The sequence below is a fragment of the Pan paniscus genome, chromosome 8, assembly GCF_029289425.2.
Source record: "Pan paniscus chromosome 8, NHGRI_mPanPan1-v2.0_pri, whole genome shotgun sequence".
Classification (NCBI taxonomy): Eukaryota; Metazoa; Chordata; class Mammalia; order Primates; family Hominidae; genus Pan; species Pan paniscus.
Genome location: NC_073257.2, coordinates 124,403,612 through 124,425,744, shown reverse-complemented (window position 1 = coordinate 124,425,744; position 22,133 = coordinate 124,403,612). Strand labels below are relative to the sequence as shown.

Here is a 22,133-nt window from a genome sequence, read left to right as displayed (position 1 = left end):
GATTAAAAAAAAATCCCAAAGAAAGTTATATAAGTACAGTGCAACAAGGTCATAAGCTTCACTGTAATATTTGAAATTAAATTGTCATTTTCACAATCTGCTGTAGTCTTCATTCTTTTTCTAAACTCACAGAGATGCAACAGAGTAAGAATGGCTCCACGTGTATCTTACAAACCAACTGGAAAAGTGATAGGCATTATGGGGAAGTCACCTTTAAAAATGAGTATAACACTTTTTAATAGATTAAAAATGAACCCTATGAATTCACTTGGACCACCTAAGGAGAAGGTTCTCCAAACAGGGTTTAAATGACATTCTTTTCTTACCACCATGGAGCTCACCAATACCTCAGAGGACCTCACAAAGTATATATAAGCGCAATTTGAAAATACTCTTTAAGAGCTTTGCCCAAATGATAACCTCCTCAATTCTTTTCAGAAAAGAATCACAGCTTTTTGAGATATCAGACTTTAATAGGCTTGTAACTGTAAGGTAAATGGTAACTACACATTAAAAATGATGATCCTACAACTGAACTGGACAGACTTTTAAAAATTCATAGGATCTGGTCAAGTAATTCTTCTCAGCATTAAAAAAAATACCTATTCAAGCAGAGATATCCTTCCACTGTCTAAAATAATGAATAGAAAAACTTTTTCTAGAGAAAGAACTTTCTCTGTCAAAAAGTTTAATATTTCTATAGACAATTTTTTCTCTAAAATATTTATGGTTGGAAAAAAGATAGTTAATATCAACCCAACTGTAGAATCCTATCTTCTGTCCCTATATGGGAGAATAACATAAAGTGTTAATTTGTTATTTTCGCAATAATTTGGACACCATAGTGCCTTTCTAAATTCCAACCTGTACTTAAACAAAATTACTTCAGCTAATAATCTGAATCAGTGTTTATGGACACATAACATTCTCTACTCAGATAACCCAGATCAGGACTGTGTTATCTTACTGGCCCTAGCTCTGCACCTCTGCAGCACCTGACACTCAGTAGGGCTCAACGAAACCTGTTGAATAAGTGAAATATAACATTTACTTTCTTCCATATAATCTTATACCACTTTCACCAATAGGACAGAATCAGAAATTTATTCTTCTACCTTAACTGATAACAGCTCTGAGGGAAAGGAACATGTAGTGAATACTTTTTGGGTCTATTTTCTCAGGAGTCTTAAAAATGACTCATCAGTAAATGGGAGGCGGGGTGGTGGGGGGCGGCAGATGTAAGCACTGGTACCTGCTGCAGGAGATGTTACATTGTACCTGGCACAGTGAACACTCAAAATATTTCTTGAAGAGAAGGCAGGAGGGCAGGGAAGGAGAAGAAGAGAAGAAAGAAAGATATAATTATGAGGAGGAGGTAGAAGTGGAAGAAAATGTCAGTGGATGTGAAGAAACTTCTAAAATGATTTTTTAAAAAGTGATTGATCACTGTTCCGGTAAAAAGCTGGAAGATGGCCCTAAACTCTTAAAGTCTGGTGATGCTGCCATTGTTGGTATGGTTCCTGGCAAGCCCATGTGTGTCGAGAGCTTCTCAGACTATCCATCTCTGGGTCCCTTCGTGATATGAGATAGACAGTTGCTGTGGGTGTCATCAAAGCAGTGGACAAGAAGGCTGCTGGAGCTGACAAAGTCACCAAGTCTTCCCAGAAAGCTCAGAGGGCTAAATGAATATTATCTTATTCATTATTCAATGAATAATACCTGCCACCCTGGTCTTAATCAGTGGTGGAAGAATGGTCTCAGAACTGTTTGTTTCAATTGGCCATTTAAGTTTAGTAGTAAAAGACTGGTTAATGAATCATAACAATGCATCGTAAAACCTTCAGAAGGAAAGGAGAATGTTGTGGACCACTTTGGTTTTCTTTTTTGCGTGTGGCAGTTTTAAGTTATTAGTTTTAAAAATCAGTACTTTTTAATGGAAACAACTTGACCAAAAATCTGTCACAGAATTTTGAGACCCATTAAAAAAATTTAATGAGAAAAAAAAAGTGACTGGCTTTGAATTTGGTAAAAACTGCCTCAACAGATATTTCTACTCAAATTTCTGAATGAATTCTATACTGAGTTGATTAAAATAATAAGGTGAGTTGAAAGACAGTGTCAAGAACCAAAAGACAGAAGGCGATAAAATTGCAGTACTGTGCTTTTATACCACAAAATCTCCATATAATGAGATGACTTAGGAAAACTATTAGTAGTTCAGTCAAGACTTGGAAACAAACAAATACATTAAAAAGGCACCTCAAAATTTAAATGCATTTGTTCAGCTTCTTTAAAAAGTTCTAAACATGAAGCACATTTTAGCTGATTTTTAAAAAGAGTAAGCTTGGGTAAGCATATTAAAAAAGAGAAAAAAGAAAAAAAAGTAAGCTTATACTACTGTTGATTGCTTTTCCTTCAAAAATTCTTTAAAAAGAACTAAAGAAAGAAAGAAACACACAAACAAAAACAAACAAAGTGGTGTACATGAATTATCTAATTCTCATTAAAACGCTATAATCTAAAAATTATTTATTTTCTAAAAGAAAAAATACTCCATATCTTTCTCTGGCTAACTCTATTAGGTCAAATGAATTCAAATTTTGATCAAATAAGCATAAAGGGCATACATAAACTGAACACATCATGTAAAACAGGTCAGTGGAAGTATATTCCTATAATGGGGAATGACTGCAGCTTAAAATTATTATTATTATGATTATGATTATTATTGAGACAGAGTCTCCCTCTGTTGCCCAGGCTGGAGTGCAGTGGCACAATCTCGGCTCACTGCAACCTCTGCCTCCTGGGTTCAAGTGATTCTCCTGCCTCAGCCTCCCAAGTAGCTGCGATTACAAGTATGTACCACCACGCCCAACTAATTTTTGTATTTTTAATAGAGACGGGGTTTCACCATGTTGGTCAGGCTGGTCTCAAACTCCTGACCTCAAGTGATCCGCCCACCTCGGCCTCCCAAAGTGCTGGGATTACAGGCATGAGCCACCACGCCTGGACTATTATTTTTTGAGACAAGGGCTCACCCTGTTACTTCGGCTGGAGTACAATGGCGCAATCACAGCTTGCTTACTGCAGCCTCGACTTCCTGGGCTCAAGTCATCCTCCCACCTCAGCCTCCCAAGTAGCTGGGACTACAGGCACATGCCATTATGAACAGCGAATTTTTGTATTTTTTGTGGACATGGGGTTTCACCATGTTGCCCAGGCTGGTATCCAACTCCTGGGTTCAAGTGATCTGCTTGCTTGGCCTCTTGAAGTGCTGAGATTATAAGCGTAAGCCACTGCTGCCAGCCTGCAGTTTAAAATTAGATAACAATAACATAGCATGGAAATACTGAAATTGAAGAGAAATCCGTATTTTTATTTTTTAAAAAGAGATAGCCTTCATAGAAAAGAAACAGGACCCCCAAGGAAACCCTCAAACAGAAATGGAAAGAATCCACTCTATCAATTCTACAACAAATAAGGTTTGGGTGGAAAATATTTTCTTTTATGCAAGGAACTTGAAAACACACGGCATTGGTATTATTCTTACTCAGAGAGTCTATTTTTGCATTTCCCTAATGAAACAAGATATGCAGGAAATTGTGATGAATATGCCTTTTTTTTTTTTTTTTTAAAAAAGGATGTGAGTAGTGTTAAATATAGAGATAAAATGTGTTTTGACAAAAATAAAGGTGTATAATTAGTCCCTTTTTGGGTTACTGGATGCTTTACTAGCTATTCTAGCTGACAAGTAATGCCTACTCACATGTTCCTGAGGTAAGACAGATAATTATTACAGCTCCTGAAAAGACCATCCCAGTGCCACCAATAATTAAACAGACATAGCCATATTAATTATTTCATAGGGAGTATACATTTGTAAAATTTAATTGATTAATTTTTTATAGAGAGGGCGTCTCACTATGTTGCCAAGGCTGGTCTCTAATTCCTGACTTCAAGCAGTCTTCCCACCTCAGCTTCTCAAAGTGCTTTGGATTACAGGTGTGAGCCACCATGCCTGGCCAGGAGTGTACATATTAACTATAGCTAGCTACCTGGCCAAATTTTTGTATATATATATGTGTGTGTGTGTGTGTGTGTGTGTGTGTATACGCATATATATGTGTGTGTGTATATGTGTGTGTGATCCACACATATATACGCACACACATATATGCAAAATACACACACACACGTGTATACACGTATACACACACACATACGTGTATATACGTATATACACACACATATACATGCAAAATACACAAACACATGCACACACACATACCCTGGTCAAATTTTTGCATATATACACATATATATGCAAAATACACACACACAGCCACAAACACACACGCACACACGTGCGCACACACACACGAGATTCAATGAAATGACATTTATCCAGTTTGAATAAACACAGACTAAATACTAGCACTGGAAAGTAAGCATTTAACTCAACTTTAATGTGCATACAAATCATAGCTGATCTTGTTAAAATCCAAATTCTGATCCAGTAGATCCGACATGGGACCCAAGACCCTGTATTTTTAACAAGCTCCCAGGGGATGTCAACGTTGCTGGTTCTGGACCCCACTTTGGGTAGCAAGAAACTAACTCATTTCCTCTTTAGATTGATGCAAAATTGACCAAAATGACAACGTATGTTTAAACTCAGAACTTACCTGAAAATGATTAGACAGAAAAAAGAAATACCATAGTTTTGTGAGATAATTAACAAATATATTTATTATTTTATTGTGCCTTTCATGAACTCTAGGAAATAAGTATCATTATCATCATTCTTCATGTAAAATATTATCATAAACTTGGCTTTCAGCCCAGATTTATAATCACAAATGTCCATTACTGCCAGCCTGATGGGACTGGCCACTGTCCATTTGTCCCTACAAGGCACAAAGATTAATAAGTCTCCATTTGTTTTGGGGATAGCCTTACAAAAGAATCTTTGGAAACACACGCCAATTGTTAAAGAATTAATGATAAATTTCAAGCTCTTTGTTCCAGAATGTCTTTTAAGCCAGCTTATAATTTTTCCTGTATCTTCACGACCAAATTCCTCTGTTGGCAATTTCAGTTGGTAAAAGGACCAAATCTTGGATTACTATAATAAACTTCCTAACATGTCTTCTCATTTCCAACTCTGCTCTGCCACCACTCCAATCCCTGTTCTCCACACTTCAGATCAGGTCACTTGCCTGATGAAAGTCCTCCATGACTGTCACACCCTACTCAGAATAAAATCCAGACCCCTTCCATGTCCCATGGCCCCACACAACCTGATCCACTTGACTGCCCTAATCATGCCCCGTGCTCCCTGGCTCACTTCACCCCAGCTGTACTGGTTTTCTTTCTGTTGCCTGAACATCCTGAGCACATTCTCATTCCAGAGCCTTTGTGCTTGCTCTTCCCTCTTCTCAGAATCATCCGTCCCAGCTTACTGATGGCATCTTGGTACCATTCAAGGCTCAGTTTACAGGGTTCTTCCCTGGGAGATCCTTCCTGACTAGCCAACGTAAGGTAGCCTTTATCAGTTACTCTTTTTTTTTTTTTTTCTGGAGGCGGGGGACAGGGTCTTGCTATGTTGTGCAGGCTGGTGCCGTTACTCTTGAATACCTCACGTCGTTTACTGCTATCCAAAATGGTCTTGTCCGTTATTAACTTAAGAAATGTCTGTCTCAGCCGGGCGTGGTGGATCACACCTGTAATCCCAGCACTTTGGGAGGCCAAAGTGGGTGGATAACTTAACATGGTGAAACCCTGTCTCTACTAAAAATACAAAAATTAGCTGGGCATGGTGGTGGATGCCTGTAATCCCAGCTACTCGGGAGGCTGAGGTAGGAGAATCACTTGAACCAGGAGGCGGACATTGCAGTGAGCCAAGATTGCATCATGGCACTCCAGCCTGGGCAACAAAGCGAGACTCCATCTCAAATGCCATCCCCATCAAGCTACCAATGACTTTGTTCACAGAATTGGAAAAAACTACTTTAAAGTTCATATGGAACCAAAATAGAGCCCGCATTGCCAAGACAATCCTAAGCAAAAAGAACAAAGCACGAGGTGTCACACTACCTGACTTCAAACTATACTACAAGGCTACAGTAACCAAAACAGCATGGTACTGGTACCAAAACAGAGATATAGACCAATGGAACAGAACAGAGCCCTCAGAAATAATACCACACATCTACAATCAACTAATCTTTGAGAAACCTGACAAAAACAAGAAATGGGTAAAGGATTCCCTGTTTAATAAATGGTGCTGGGAAAACTGGCTAGCCATATGTAGAAAGTTGAAACTGGATCCCTTCCTTACACCTTATACAAAAATTAATTCAAGATGGATTAAAGACTTAAATGTAGACCTAAATCCATAAAAACTCTAGAAGAAAACCTAGGCAATACCATTCAGGACATAGGCATGGGCAAGAACTTCATGACTAAAACACCAAAAGCAATGGCAACAAAAGCCAAAATTGACAAACGGGATCTGATTAAGCTAAAGAGCTTCTGCACAGCAAAAGAAACTATCATCAGAGTGAACAGGCAACCTACAGAATGGGAGAAAATTTTTGCAATCTACCCATCTGACAAAGGGCTAATATCCAGAATCTACAAAGAACTTAAACAAATTTAGAAGAAAAAAATCAAACAACCCCATCAAAAAGTGGGCGAAGGATATGAACAGACACTTCTCAAAAGAAGACATTTATACAGCCAACAGACATATGAAAAAATGCTCATCATCACTGGCCATCAGAGAAATGCAAAGCAAAACCACAATGAGATACCATCTCACACCAGTTAGAATGGCAATCATTAAAAAGTCAGGAAACAACAGGTGCTGGAGAGGATGTGGAGAAATAGGAACACTTTTACACTGTTGGTGGGACTGTAAACTAGTTCAACCACTGTAGAAGACAGTGTGGCGATTCCTCAAGGATCTAGAACTAGAAATACCATTTGACTCAGTGATCCCATTACTGGGTATATACCCAAAGGATTATAAACCATGCTACTATAAAGACACATGCACACGTATGTTCATTGCGGCACTATTCACAATAGCAAAGACTTGGAACCAACCCAAATGTTCATCAATGATGGACTGGATTAAGAAAATGTGGCAGATATACACCATGGAATACTATGCAGCCATAAAAAAGGAGGAGTTCATGTCCTTTGTAGGCACATGGATGAAGCTTGAAACCATCATTCTCAGCAAACTATCGCAAGGACACAAAACCAAACACTGCATGTTCTCACTCATAGGTGGGAATTGAACAATGAGAACACTTGGACACAGGGTGGGGAACATCACACACCGGGGCCTGTTGTGGGGTGGGGAGAGTGGGGAGGGATAGCATTAGGAGAATCCTAGGTTTGTAAGTGTGGACATAATTACTTAATCTCTCTCTAACTTGTTTTCTCATCTTTAAAATGAGGAAAGGATAATTACTACATAGGTTTGTGGTGAGGATTAAAGAGAGAATGAATATAAAGTATGGAAAACAGTGTGTGGCCCATATTAAATGTTCAATAAACATTGTGTTATTTCTACATATGTTCAGTCATCAGGACACGCAGGGCCCTGGGTGAAGGCTCGAGCACCTCTTCTTCGTGGCAGGAAGGCTCACAGAATGTTAGCTCCCTGTCGTGGAGAGATCAGTGGCCACCTGGGAAGTCAGGGCGAGGTGGCCTGCAGTGACTACTGAGAGAAGGGGTGACAACTTGTAAGGCTTGCTGGTGAGGGATGGGGGAGCAAGGTCATCAAGTGGTACAGATTGTGATTCAAGGATGTGAGGCTGCTGAGTGTAGACAAACTCTCACAGTTCCAGAGATGCACTGCCAGGTGCACGGGGGCCCATCTACAGTACCAGTGGGACAGTTGGGAGGGTCTTAAGCTACCTGTTTACGTATTAAAAGCAGAGAGTGAGCCTTGCATTTCTGCCCTTGTACAATTTCTCTTTCAGCCTGTTTCTTTGTTAATAATACAGCTCCCATTAGTTTTGTGCCTATTGTAATTCTGGGATATTTACTTCAGAGAAAAGAAGAATCATCATTTCAGAATAAAGGGCAGATGACCCAGAATTTTGAGTATTAAGTCCCTGACCTCAAACAAAATGGATATGTCCATAGCTAAAAGTCATAACTGACTATTAATAGTAACAAAAAAAAAAAGAAAGAAAGAGCTGCTTTTTATTCACAGATTCTAGGACAAGAACTTAAAAGCAATGCCACACTGGATCAAGCCAATGGTTCATGCAACCAGTGTAGTGTTCTGTCAATTAACTTGTAGCTTCATCAATATTCTCAAATAAGAAAGGATCCATCAAAGAAACCTGACTGGTATTAAACTCTGTGCATATCAGGGTGTGAACAGCACTTAGGAATAATCATGTGCCTTTTCTCAAACCAAGCACATTATGGACATGTGTCCCTCTGCTGAGTTCCAGAAGAGACAATGACTGCCTATATGACAAAATAAGATGTCAAAAATGATTCAAGAATTTTAGAAGATGGATTTCATTATTTATTAAGAAGACCCTATAATGTGCGTTCTATTCTACTCTACTCCATTCTATTTTCTACATTAACTTTCTTTTATAGTATTTGCCAATTACATTCATCAAGTTAATGAATAGAAAAGTTTACAGATTTTTGTTGAAATCTTTGCCAATGATTCTGAAAGTTAACCACTTTTGCTGATGGTAGTTTATAAAAATGATGATTTTAACAGAGCTCTCTTTAGTTTCTAAGCCCTTAAATATATATGACCTTATTTTACTTCATAAAAACCTTAAGGGATACATAGAATCTGGTTGACAGTTTCCATTTTGCAAATATAAGAACACATGCAGAGAGGTTAAATGATTTCTCAAAGTCACACAGCTGATTAATGACATGGACAGATGATGTGGTTTTTCTCTCTCTCCAATTCAGTATATCAGGCTATAGTTCCTAATTTTGTGGTCAAGTAAAATTTGAAAAAAAATTTGAAGGGCCTAAAATAGGGATGCCAATTTTGTTATTCTTCTAAGTAAAGAAAAAAAAATAACTTCTACCTACTATTTCAATCACATTACAACTTTCCTTTACACCCCCAAATAGGAAAAACATCATCTTAGAAATAACTGTAGCCTTGTGAATTAATAAAATATGTTTTATGAGAAAGTCACTATGTTCTACTTCTCTTCTCATTTTGCAGTGCACTGGTGAAAACTGTTGTGGTCTAGAACTGGCTCTCAGACCAATACCTGGAAGCCATTTCCCTGTTTTGTGCTGTTTCAAAAGTTATACTAGCTCTTCCACCTCTCTTCCTCCTTGCATTCCATAGTCTTTAAAAAGAAGACATCAATAAGTGCTGAAAGTTTTTCCTTTCCAAAGATGCTGTTCTGATACTTTAACAAATGGTAAGTATCCTAAATTTACATCACAATCAAAACACAGAGCTATGGATTGACAAGCCATGACTAGGCTGAGGATCAGTAGGGAAGCAGGAAATACGAAGCAATATGGTGCCCACCCCAATGTATTCCTTCCACATTACTTCAGTAAGTAGCAAGAGCAGGAAAAATGCTTTGTCCCTGCCTTCTCATTTCCCACTCCACTTTCAAATTCATCCACAAAAGTAAATTAGCAATGATGACTCCCGTCCATGTACAGGCTGAGCCACATCTGTCTTTACTTCCACAAAGCCCATTCTTATCCATCCTCCCAGACTTGGTCTTGTATTCTGCAAGAAGTTCCCAAGCCTTATGTGACAAGTCAACATCTAATTTTATAACACTTCATACTCAATACCATAATATTTTACTAAAAAGTCCAAAGGGACTGAGGTAGGCTGACAGGACACTCTTAAGTTGACATTTCCATGTTGGTTATGTTGATAGTTTGATGTGGATGTTATGTTTTAGCACACACCAAAAATAATAACTATCGAATCCCATTCAAGCAAATAACCTTGATCAAAACACAGTCTTTTGGTATCTGCGATCTTCTTTCAGCTTTGGGAGGGAGCTATATGAATAGTTTAGTGAAAGAAAAAAAAGACACGCAACTATGTAGCCCAATCAACCAAAGCAAGCCTTGTGATCAGTGTCACGACGAGAAGACCCCCTGACCCTGAACCAGCCCCATGTGGAAAGAGGCTGACCAATGGATGTTTTGTCAAGGAAGGTCCCTGTGATTATGGTCATATTCCATAGACACAGTGCTATGTTCCCCAAGGATTGTCAAAGTAACACATTTTGTTTTCTATTCCTTTACTATTTATAAATTTCAATCATAATAAAAGTTATCTTCTAGGAGATAAAGATAAATGCCTGTAGATCGTCAATGACCACACAATAATAATAATATTTATATTTGTATATGTGTTTTTTGGTATATAAAACATTTTTACATGTACCATTTTTTCTTAAGAATGTTTGGAGATAGGCAATATTATTTCCATGTTATTGAAGAAGAAACTGAGGCTCAGCGAGGTTACGTGATCTCCTCAAGGTCACACAAACAAGAGCTAGAACCCAAGCCTGGTTCTCTGACTTCATGTTCAAGGCTCTTTCCATTATTCACATTCTTCCCAAGAGCAGTCACCTCTAAAGATGAGCTCCCAAACAAAAAGAACACACAAAAGCTGGCTTTTATTCCAATCAGGGCAGAAAGCCAATCTATCAATTACCTCAGGATGAAGGGCTGTCCATAACTATTAAATCTGGGAAGGTTTGTGGTTTTCTTTAGTTTTTTCACTATTAATATAATGCCAAAGTTGTTTGTATTCTTCCTGTTTGGTTGCCTAGAATTCATCACATTAACCAACCAATATAGGGCAGCCATGAACATGGGGCAAGAAAAACACTGGCCATTCATAAAAGAAATTATTTGGAATCATTTTCATCATACCTGTTCTTACAAAATAAACATTTCTATGACTCTAAATCTTTAAAAATTGATAAAAACATTGTTGATTACATATTTTTGTGGTTTACACATTGGGCAAGAGCTATCCAAAATATACAAAATAGATTATTTACAATCTATGCTTGACAAAACAAAATAAAAAGCGTAGAGTAATAGTAAGAAACTGATGACTACTAAGGTGTTAATGGATATTTATTTACTCTGGAGACAAACAGTCATTGCATGAAACATTTATAACAAAAAAGCATGTTCATATATTAAGTAGACTAATTTTAGAAGTCATACTAAGATTATGTTTTCTGAAATTAATCACTGGTATTAATTCAAACCAAAAGTTTGAAGAGCATTAACTAATGCTAATAAGATTATCATGAACATTAGCCTTACTCCTTGCTATGACTTTTTCATAATTTTCATATCTGATTATAGGCTCTATTCATGATTTTTTTTTTTTAAACAGGATTATTAGGAATCATTTCCAAAACCGGGACAAATATGCAAAGTAAAGTGGGTATTGTTATTTCTTTGTCCCTAGTTCACATGATTTAGATTGATTAAAATGTTAATTTTTACATATGTGAATAAAACGTAAAGGAGCAAACTGGAGACTGCGCCATGTGCTAGCAATCATTGCGGGTGGGTAAACTGACAACATGTAACTGCATATTAAGACAAATGTAGAATTTAGACAAAGTATTCCATCTCTTTTCAGATGTATACTTTTAAACCTCAGGAACTGTTTTCAGTAGATGTCATGCCTTTTAACTTGAAAAAAGATAAGCGCAAATAAGCTCCCAATTGTCTCCCCAATATGTAAACCACATCTCGGGCTGCTGTCTCTGCTACTCCTTTGAAGTTTCCCTGAAATGTCATGTGTTGTGAAGACTGCTGTGCATAAGCAAGACAATTTGCTCACTCTCAGAATTCTTACCGGTTTCCACTGCTATTTGGTATCCAGCCTCTAGTCTCCGAGATGACCTTTCCAGCCTCTCTGTGTTATCGAGCAGATGTGCCCTCTGAAAAAGAAAAAGGGGGAAAAAAATCAGACGGCCGTCTACAATGTTCTTTTTTTTTGCCTTAAAAAAAAAAATGCCTTCCTATGCCCTAACATGGGGTGGGGGGGTTCACAACCCATTACAGTTAATTTTTAGCAAATTTTCCATTATAGGAACCACTACCATAGACAGATTTCCAGCAATCACGTATGGACCATCCACTTTGTGTTTTTAAAAGGAGACTCATGTTGTATGTGGCCACAATGAATCTTACTCCAAAATACTGAGGAAAGTACGAAGACCATACCCAACTGGATCTTTGCTGTTTCAGCAGAGATGGATATATGAGATACTTGCATAGATCTATGTTCCCTATTTGTATTTATTTTTTATAAAATGCAATCATTTCAAAGATCCATTTGCTCCTTTGATTCTTGCAGATAGAAATTTTAAAACAGGAACTTTATTTGTAAGAAAATGATCCATAATTTTGGATGTGCAGCAAGATGCTATATAGAACAGCATATGCTACTAAGACAGAATACTAAACAGCACTTCTACTTTTCAGACAACTGGAGGCAACACTAAGAAACAAGAGACACATGTTTCTCCATTTACATAGATGTACAATATTGTGCATTTGTTCCTAAATATACGACACTATGTAGATTGATGTTGATATTTTAACACACAGTGCTTTAGACTGTGAACTAAATTTACAGTAATTATATATACCTCTTTTATATTTATCTGATGGGGAAATTAGAGGATTTTCTTCAAATCCTCAGCTTCTAAACTTTCTTTCCTCCATTGAGATGGTGGTTGTTGATTTTTTTTATAACCATAATGATCATACATTAGATCTATTCAGGTTGCCAAACAGATTTATAATCTAATCATGGCTATGAATGGATAAAAACTGATACAGATAGGTATATATATATATATATATATACCTAGATACTTAGAAATATATAAATGTATGTATCTGTGTGTGTGTGCGTGTGTGTGTACATGCATACATGTATCTGCATACATTAATATCTTCCCTTCTCAAATCAGTTTTGGTATCTGGTCAAAAAGAAAGAAAAAACACAACCACAACTCCTACAACTTTGTGTTGTTGACAGATGTCATTTAAAATTGGAGAAATGCTTTCTAATAATAATAAAAAAGGAGGTGCCACACATATTATCTGAGTGGCTGTCGAGCGAAACGATCTACCTTGCTCTAATGAGCCCCCATGGATCTTGGAGATGCAAGCTGTATTGACATGCACACTTAAGCTAATACACCTAGACCAGTGCCTCCAAGCTCTAGCAGCCAGGGATGCTGACAGAATATCTCGCTTCCATCTTCAAAGAAAGGAAGTGATTAGTATGTTATCATTACCATTCAAAACGTGATTTCCTTATTCCCTCCCGGCATAGGTGACACATCTGAGATGCGGCCAGACGTTGGAGGCAGCTAAAGCCACATCAAAGCTTTCCTTGAAATTTTTTTGGGGGGAAGGGTGGGGGGGTGAGAATCATTAAAACAATGCATTTAGAACAGAGAGATAGGACCTGATGTGAAGGTCAGGAAGCTGCAACAACAGTCTATCATAATTAATAGAGTCGTCCAATGTACAAATGTACAGCAGAGATATTAAGAGAAAAATTGTCCCCTCCCTCTGCAAAAAAAATATAAATATAAATAAATAAAACAGAGAGGAAAGCTTCTTATATCATTAAAAAGCAAAATCACTGAAGGCTGTAATTAAGAAAAAGAAGAGAAAGGGGAGCTCTGTGTGTCTGGCATTGATGACTATTTTTAAATAAAATTAAACACTTTACTAAGGCTTGTCAAAAATAGCTTTCTTATTCCTAAGTTTCCCTATATGCAGGTTCTGGGAGTAAGGATTGCTCTTCCCTTCCTTGAAAATTGTTTTCTACCTTAACAAAGGACTTAACTTCAAACTGGTGATTCTCTAAAAAGATATCAATCAGATCTGTGAAATCAAAAGTAAATCTGAATTTTAATCCAGAATAAGACAACAAAGATCTTTGGTTCATTTTCATATTGGATGAAATCCCAAAATTAAAAGAAAACATTTAGTTATTAGAGATTTACAAAAAAACAAAGATCAATACTGGAAATGGACTTCCACTTTTATAATAATATTTAATGTAGGAAATAAAGCATTTAAATGTAAAATAACTAGGGGGATTTCATGGTTATAATAGCAAAATTTCTGAAAGACCTTTAAAAATATGTATATTACTAAATAATAGAAGTAACTCTTCTTCAGAACAGTTCAATTTTATCAGAGTAAATCTCCACACAAGAGGACTATCAGTTTATCAGCAGCTTTACAGCAGGATTTCACTTTGTATTTTGGAACCTCTTCACTTAAGTCAAACTAAAATCAAGTTCTTGAAACAGCTGCACTATTTACATTGTTCCCTTAGTTGTACATTGCCCTGGTCTCTGTAAATGAAAGGAAATACACTACAGTAGCAGCTGATGCTTTCAACTTGCCCCCACACTCCATCCCAAACTCATTCTCTCACCCTCTTCTCAGCCCTTTTCAAAGCAGGTAAGTGAAGCTGTGCAGGAGCTTCAGACAGAGCTCAACTTGTGTGAGGAGCTGCGCAATGTGGAGAGCTGGAGATGTAGGATTCAAACGGAGCTCGGCAGAGCCAACACCAGATCAGCTCCCTATGCACTACAACGCTGCCTCCAAGCATGCTCCCTTTCCAAAACTGAGCCCAGAAACAGCAACACAAGGAAGAGAAGGGGCATATTTTTGTTTCCAAGCGAAACAAAACACATTTTGGAGCAGCTGAGTGCTTGTCTTCTTAGCACAGTTGCAAGTTAAGAAACATGGGGGTAACATTCTCTCTATGATTACTATTAGAATCCCAACTGAGAAATAATCACTCCTCAGCAAGCCATATACCAATGCAGCATCATCACTGTAATCTAGTCTATAAATATCAATGCTAGATCTATATCAAAGACTGTTAAAAGAATATTTCAGAGTATATTATTCTGTTAGTTGATTAATCTAATTTTTCCAATTATAATTCAATTACATGTTACAGTTTCAGAAACATGAATTCCAGAATCATAACTGATGAAACTGCTGCTACAGGCACAAGAAAAGAAATAAGCCATCAAACAAAAATAAAAAATATTTTAAAAGAAATGCAGACGTGATGCTTTAAGTTTTTGGAATTAAGACTTCTAATTTGACACAATTAGGCTTAACAAAAATAAATCTTCTGTCAAAAATGTTGATTGCAATAAGCCACAATTTAATACATAAACAATATTCATTGCTTAAATTCAGGGGCAAGGGCTTCACGTAGTTTCTTCGTATAGAGGTTTTCAAGTCAATTGTTAGTTCCATTAACATTTGAAAATTCAGATTCTTCACCTAAACATGAATATATGCAAATACAACAAGCACATACTCTATCTTGCAGAAAAATAATATTTATGTTATCCCTCACCTCAAGAATAATCTTATACATCAAAACTGCAACTGATTATATTCATTTACTGTATATATACAACTGCTCCCCTGTAGGGAAGATAAAAAACACAAAAAGGTTGGAGGGCGAGGGTTTTTGTATATTTTTCCCCTTCATTTTATATATCATTATTACTTTTTCTGAGGGAGGACGTCAGTAATGCATCTTAAATTCAAAGAGTTGTTGAAAAACACTATCTAGAAGCTTCTAAATTAACATCTGCATCACCTAGAGAATGATGACATACCAATAAAAAAATTCTAGAGAATTCTCAATCAATGCAGTCAAATTAAACTCAAAAGTAATTCATTCTACTCTATACTATAAGCAATTAGACAATTTTTAAATTGCAATATAGGCCATTATGTCTTAATAGAAAAATAAAACCCAATCTTACTAAATAAAAAATATGACTATCTCTAAAAAAGAGTACCAAAGCATATTTGATATGTTTGACTTAATTTTTTAAAAATAGAATTATTCAGCATCCCTCATTAATACAAGGATACAATTATAAACATTGCAGTAAATATTTGCTGAGCCACACACAAAAAAATCTGGAGTTGCATTATGAAACAGTCCAGCAAACTCAGAAAAATGAGAACTCACTTGGGTGCTGCATGCTACAAAAAGCAAAGTGTTTAACAATGACGAAAGCTTTGGCTATTCTTAGGTATCTATGTACACAGAGTAGCAGGGCATTTATAACATATGTGTGTTTCCCCAAAAGGATAATACATCCATGGTGTCTTATGTTAAACCCAATAATTTTGGGTGGGGGAAAGGAGTTTATTTAAGAACAGTTTACAGTAAAGTAAATCAGAATGTTAGAAAAAAAAAATCATACTAACTTCTTTGAGAAACTACATAAATAAACTTGAAGTTACAGCCTACAATAAAACTACAGTCAGGTAGAGTTTTAAGATATTCCTTTATTATTCCTCCTTTTTTTTTGGCCTTTAAAGTATTAACTTTGTCCCAGTTCCAACAAAGAACAATGATCCCTGAGATAAGCATGATTAGGATATAGTTGTGTTTTAAAAGATGGTGAGCAGAAAAGATTTCTGAACAACATAAATGATACTTTTTGCTATGTATAGATTTACCTGGAAAAACAAATCCAAAGATCCACTTCAGATTTAAAAACTCAATTTTATAGGGAAAAGCAGAATTAAAAAAAAAAAAGAAGCTAGGAAGTACTCACCTCTTCACGTAATTTTATCAACTGCAACATGAGTGCACAAAAAAAAGATAAAAAGGAAAGAAATGGCAGGAAAGAAAGATCAGTTGTGTGACAGGATACAGAATTAACATTGACAATTTATCTGTTTACATGTTTAGCATTTAAAAATCACAGACAAACACATTAAAAGAACCTAAACATAGACTACATGCAGAGTTTTTTGAACGAATAAAGATCACTTTCTCACACTGTCACATTAAACAAAGAGAATAGTGTGAAATTCTCTTTTAAAGTACATCTAAGACACCATCATGAAATAAAGGGGAACGACTTCATAGAAGTCTATATTATAAAGAAAGAAAACAAGTTTACTGTTCCTCTCTTCTAAGAATGTACCATTGAAGAGGTTTTGTATATACAAGTTTTCAGGATGTTTCCCTATTTGGAATCTTGACAACTGATTTCAGATTTTACCTACAAATGAAAATGATTAATAGCTCATGCTTTGGTTCCAGTAAGTATTTAAAACAACAAACTATTATGTTAGTTAATGTTGTACTTGTACCCACTCTAGTAATAAGACTGCATTTGGAAGTAATGTTATTTTAATAGAAAATAAAGTATGCCAGGAGAGAGAATACTTATTTAGATCATAGTATCAAAAATTCACGATCATACGAACTTCTGTGTATGTAAGAGTCAATTTCTACATTTTTATTTTGCTTAAGAGGCTACCACAATCATGTGGCATGTTTTCATTTTAATTTTTGAATGATTTCTTCAGTTTTCAATTTTCTTCATATTGTAAACTGGCAATGAGCTCTTACTTCATTTATAATTGCAGTTTTGTTTTCACTAAAGTCAAATAAAAAATCACTCCTTACTTGTTAGTAAATTATCCTATGATAACATTTTAATTCTCTTATTTAGAACATTTTTCTATTTACCTTAAATATAACAGATAAAACAAGCTGCTTAACTCTTTAGGAACTAAAATATATAACCATATATCTGGCTCGTTGTGTGTATGTGTGGGTGTGTGTGTGTTTGACATTATTCTAAACTACAAATATCACTGTATAAGTGAGATGACGATCACAGTTTCTGCAATGACTAGAAACTGAAACCTATGTTATAACAGACTAAACCACATTCTAGGTCTGAAATTTGCATCCTCAGCAATTCAGGTCTACGACTGATAATTTTTAAACATCCAGATATCTGTAACATCTGTTATAACACTTGACATACGCAGGTCAATAAATTAAACTATTGCTTTGGGAGAAATGTGCCTGAATTGTTCACTATAAGTCTCTGTAAGTATCATGTTTACTATAGCCCGGATATCTCAATGCTTAACGCTGTTTTTTGTCCCGAATTCAAGGAAGGCAGTATGCATTCCAGCTTATTCTGTTATTTCATTTGTTATATGAAAAGTATTTTGAGTACCAAAGAATAAGATTTTAAAAACTGTTAAGAATCTTTATTAAAAGGGTACATAAGTTATCATGTAATGTCTCACAGTACATTCAGTGAAAATGAAACTTTTATCATCATCGTTTCAAAATAAGAAGTTTTCTTTATTTTTAATTCACACACTCAGCAACCATCCAGTTACATACAAGTAAATCATCTTTTCATTTCACATGAAAAGTTATAATTCTTCCCCAGAAGAAGCAAAATTTTAAGCTAAAATACCTGGCCTATCATATATCGGAATCTTTCTCTTTGCTATCCCAACATCATGGGAGAAAAAGGCAAACATTAATTCTCAGAAAGAGACGATCTGGGAATTGATCGGCCAGCTATCTTTTCTTTCTGGGGGCACTATTCTTTGGTTGACTATGATACTTAAAGGGCCAAAGTTTAAAACTACTCTTCAGCAATAGAGACCATTTGGGGCATGCCACCCTGCCATAATCAATGAGTGTTTAAAAATGCTACCCATTTGTTTTTTCAATAGGTTCCAAACAAAAAACGTTCTATCTTGTTTGTGCTGCATGGCTGCATTCAAGCTCTACATCGGATTTGTAGCTAAGCTAGGTAATGGGAGGGTTTTTCATCTTTATCTTTTTTTTCTTTTTTGGTTAGGCCGAGGGTTATTCATTCAAGTAAACAAAAGATGGCCTATTTTTGAAAATTAACAATGCGTAGACTGGACTGTAAGTCGTGATTTCGTATTTTCTCGAGTTACTAGCTCCATCATAGGCAACATGAGAGTGTGCAATGCCACCATGTTGAGTTATGATAATCAACATCTTTTTTGAAACAAAGATTTTTTTCCCCCAATGCAGAATTTGATACAAGAGGTAATCTGTTCCTTTGTGGGCTGAAAAAATCTGGTTTACGCTGGTTTGAACCAGTGGAATCTCTTGTGGTTAAGCCTTCTGCTGTGACTAAAATCAAAACTGCACTGCAGAGCATGTGAGGGTTCATGCGCGCGCGCCTGTGTGTGTGTGAGGTGCGTCACGTGACCCCAGAACTACCGAATTTTTTTTAAAGCTGATAACGCGACTGCCGTCTCTGTCCGCATACAGATAACGAATAAATGCTGAACTCTATTAAACGCCCTTTACACATTATCGTGGGTCGAACACACAATTTTCTGAACTTATGATGACAGTCTATTTATTTTGCTATAAACCCTCAGCACGTAACGAACAGATTTGTGCCTGGTAATGATCTGCTCTGCCAGGGCTATATGAAATGATACCGACCTTCTTTAGATCTTGGGGAATTAAATTGACCGACTTCACCCCCTGGTCTGTAGCTGAAGTTTGACACACTTTATGCACAGCAAGCCCAAATCAGAACTTAAGAGAACCTTGTATTAAGAAATTAAGCAATCATTATCTGCTAAATATTGCTTTGCCACAAAACTTTCCACACATTTGGAAATAGTCTACTCTTTATATTTTGAATCTTCTATTTAGGATTTATTAAAAGTCACTGATCAATATAATTCTGCATATAGAAACTGAGAGAGTATTAGGGTTCAAAATCAAAGCTTGGAACAGTTTATTTGCCCCATTATCACACTTCACTATGAAAGTCTTTATGATTTTATTCTATAAGTTGTGTTTTTCCTTTTATGAGAATGGTTCTCATGAAATGCAATCAAGTTATGAACTATTAATGTTTCCACTCTAAATACAACATCACTACATTCAAGAACTCAACTCTTTCAAAGAAATAAAATGTTGCCACATGGAATGGTAAATACGGTATTTTCAAAGAATAGAATGATAATGCTTAAGACAATAATCCTTGGAAAGCTGATAGCCCAAAAGTACTCAAATGTACAAAGTAGGTAATTTTCTTGCCCCTTCTTTGTAAATCAGCATTAGCTATATTTGATTGAATGAAATGAATATGAATCAGAAATGAATGTATACAAAGCATTTAATTTGGAATTAAATGCAAAGGGTATTGTATGAGGGACATTAAAAATGCTTTTGAAAAATTCTTAATTTCTGAATTTTTAACATTTCTAATCATGGCAGAAATGTTTATGTACCTAAGAGTAAATTAACATACTTTACAGTTAATTGGCAGACTATAATTATATGTATTACAGTCAGGTTTCAGATGCCTAAAAAAACTGCATCATAAATTATCAGAATGAGAAATAATAGCTATTGTATTCATATTGTCGACTCTTCACAAAGAAGCAACTATAAGGAGGATGTGTATGTTACATTGAAAATACCTAGCCAGTATTTTACCTATATAATCATTGCTATTAATTCCTTATTTTCCTATTTTGATCTATATTTTTAAACTGACGGGTATATCCCAATTGCAATTAAATGAATATTGCTATTTTCATCTCATTTTGTTTATCTCCAAGTTTTATCCATTTATATAGTTAGTATTCCATGGACAAGAAGTTCTGAAAATCAATTTATTAGCAAATAACTTAGAAGTAAACTTATTTGTAGGCAGAAGACCTTTTCTTATATAAATTATAAGCAGCCCTACCTAGAAAAAAACTCTTCCTAGCTACCGAGCTACAAAGATTAGTATAGAGCCAAATTAAAATATTTTCTTTCTTTACAGAAAAAGCTTCCGTTTTGACTCCATATTCTGAATGAATGCTGATGCGGAATAAAAAAGTTATTCTCAAGTGACTATACCTAGTTAAGGATGTGTTTTAGTTTGAGGGATTTTAATTCCTATATTATGACAAAGAGCCTTAAAACAAAATGCAATGACTTCATATGAAATGGAAACTTTGCTACATTTGGTAACAAAATATCCAAAAAGTTAAGTGTGGTCTCTTTGAACTTTTACACCTCAATCAAATTTTAGATGGAAAACTTCACACAAGTAATAATCTAACAGTACATATTCTCATGACTATAATTTATCATACTCTATTTATTGAAGTGACAGTTCCTTACATGTAAACTTCAGGTTCTCCAAGCACTTTCAGAATTTGTAAGTTTGATTTATACAAGTCCAGGGGAAATCTCTGCATAATCACTTTAAGGTGACAGGAATATAATTTGAAAAATTCAGAAAATATGAACTCAATCTATTTTTGTGGAACAGTTTTCTTTAGGCATAAAAATCATACTTATATGTACGCAAGGCAAATGTTTTAGGCATATAAAATGTCCATTAAGAGAAGTGAACACGTTTGAAAAAAAAGGGATCCCTGTCATAGAACTACAACATCCATTACGATAAAGGAGTCTGAGTTAGACAGGCACACCCCCTTCCTTTCTATCTCCTCTGCATTAGGCAGTAGTTTCAAATGAGGGAAAGATCTATAGCTGTTTAAAGAACTGACATGGGAACTACGCATTCACTTTTTTGCAAAAAAGATAGTGTTTTTTGCAGTAGATAGGAAATAAAATTATGATTCACTCATTTTCAAGAGGTATGAGCAATCTAAATCTCACTTTAAAAACAGAAGAAAATATTTTTTCTCTTATCCTCACATTATTTAATCTATTATGAGTAAAACCCCTTTATCACATCACCCTTTTATGTTTGATGTGCTATTTTTTTTTCCTTTAGCTATTCTCACATTTCACTCAGGGAAGCTGAAATCCCAAGTCAAATCTGAACGTGTTCACATGTCTGAACTCAAGCTGATAACATCCAAATAGTGGAGGAGGTGACATCTTTCCAAAAACAAACATAATCAGCTCAGTCATTCTTCTCTCTTCTTTGGGGGTGGGTGAGTAGAGTCCTTAATCACACAAACAACATCCCTGTTACAGATTATAGTATAATAGATAGCAAATACTATTAGCATATATGGACCTATAATATCATCTATTTAAGATGGTAAATACAATTATGCAATTTTTATAATATGTATCAATATATTAGATTTCACTATCCTATTAAAATTTTGGTTTACTCAGTGACTGATTTATGTTCATTTTCATTTAGGCAGAGTAGAGACTTTTATACTACTTGCCAAAGTGGCATTAGTAACCATGTTCAGGTCTTGTTTCTGAAGGTCCCTATCATGTA

General features: G+C 35.7%; 1 protein-coding gene across 9 annotated transcripts in view; it reads right to left on the bottom strand.

Moving 5' to 3' along the window:
* VTI1A (vesicle transport through interaction with t-SNAREs 1A) overlaps window positions 1-22,133 on the bottom strand; it is a 503,528-nt gene that overhangs the window by 400,111 nt on the left and 81,284 nt on the right. For 6 of the 9 annotated variants that reach the window (XR_004664855.3, XM_055092285.2, XM_034931464.3 and 3 more), the window contains exons 5-6: window positions 16,665-16,685; window positions 11,879-11,963 (exon numbers count right to left, since the gene is read on the bottom strand). Coding sequence is in view for 7 of the 9 variants with exons in the window: in XM_055092285.2 (XP_054948260.1) it covers window positions 11,879-11,963; window positions 16,665-16,685 (106 nt within the window). In the remaining 2 variants the exon portion in view is untranslated. The remainder of the gene's footprint in view (window positions 1-11,878; window positions 11,964-16,664; window positions 16,686-22,133) is intronic. The other 3 variants (XR_008619831.2, XM_063607905.1, XM_003825591.7) reach the window with 1 other exon arrangement.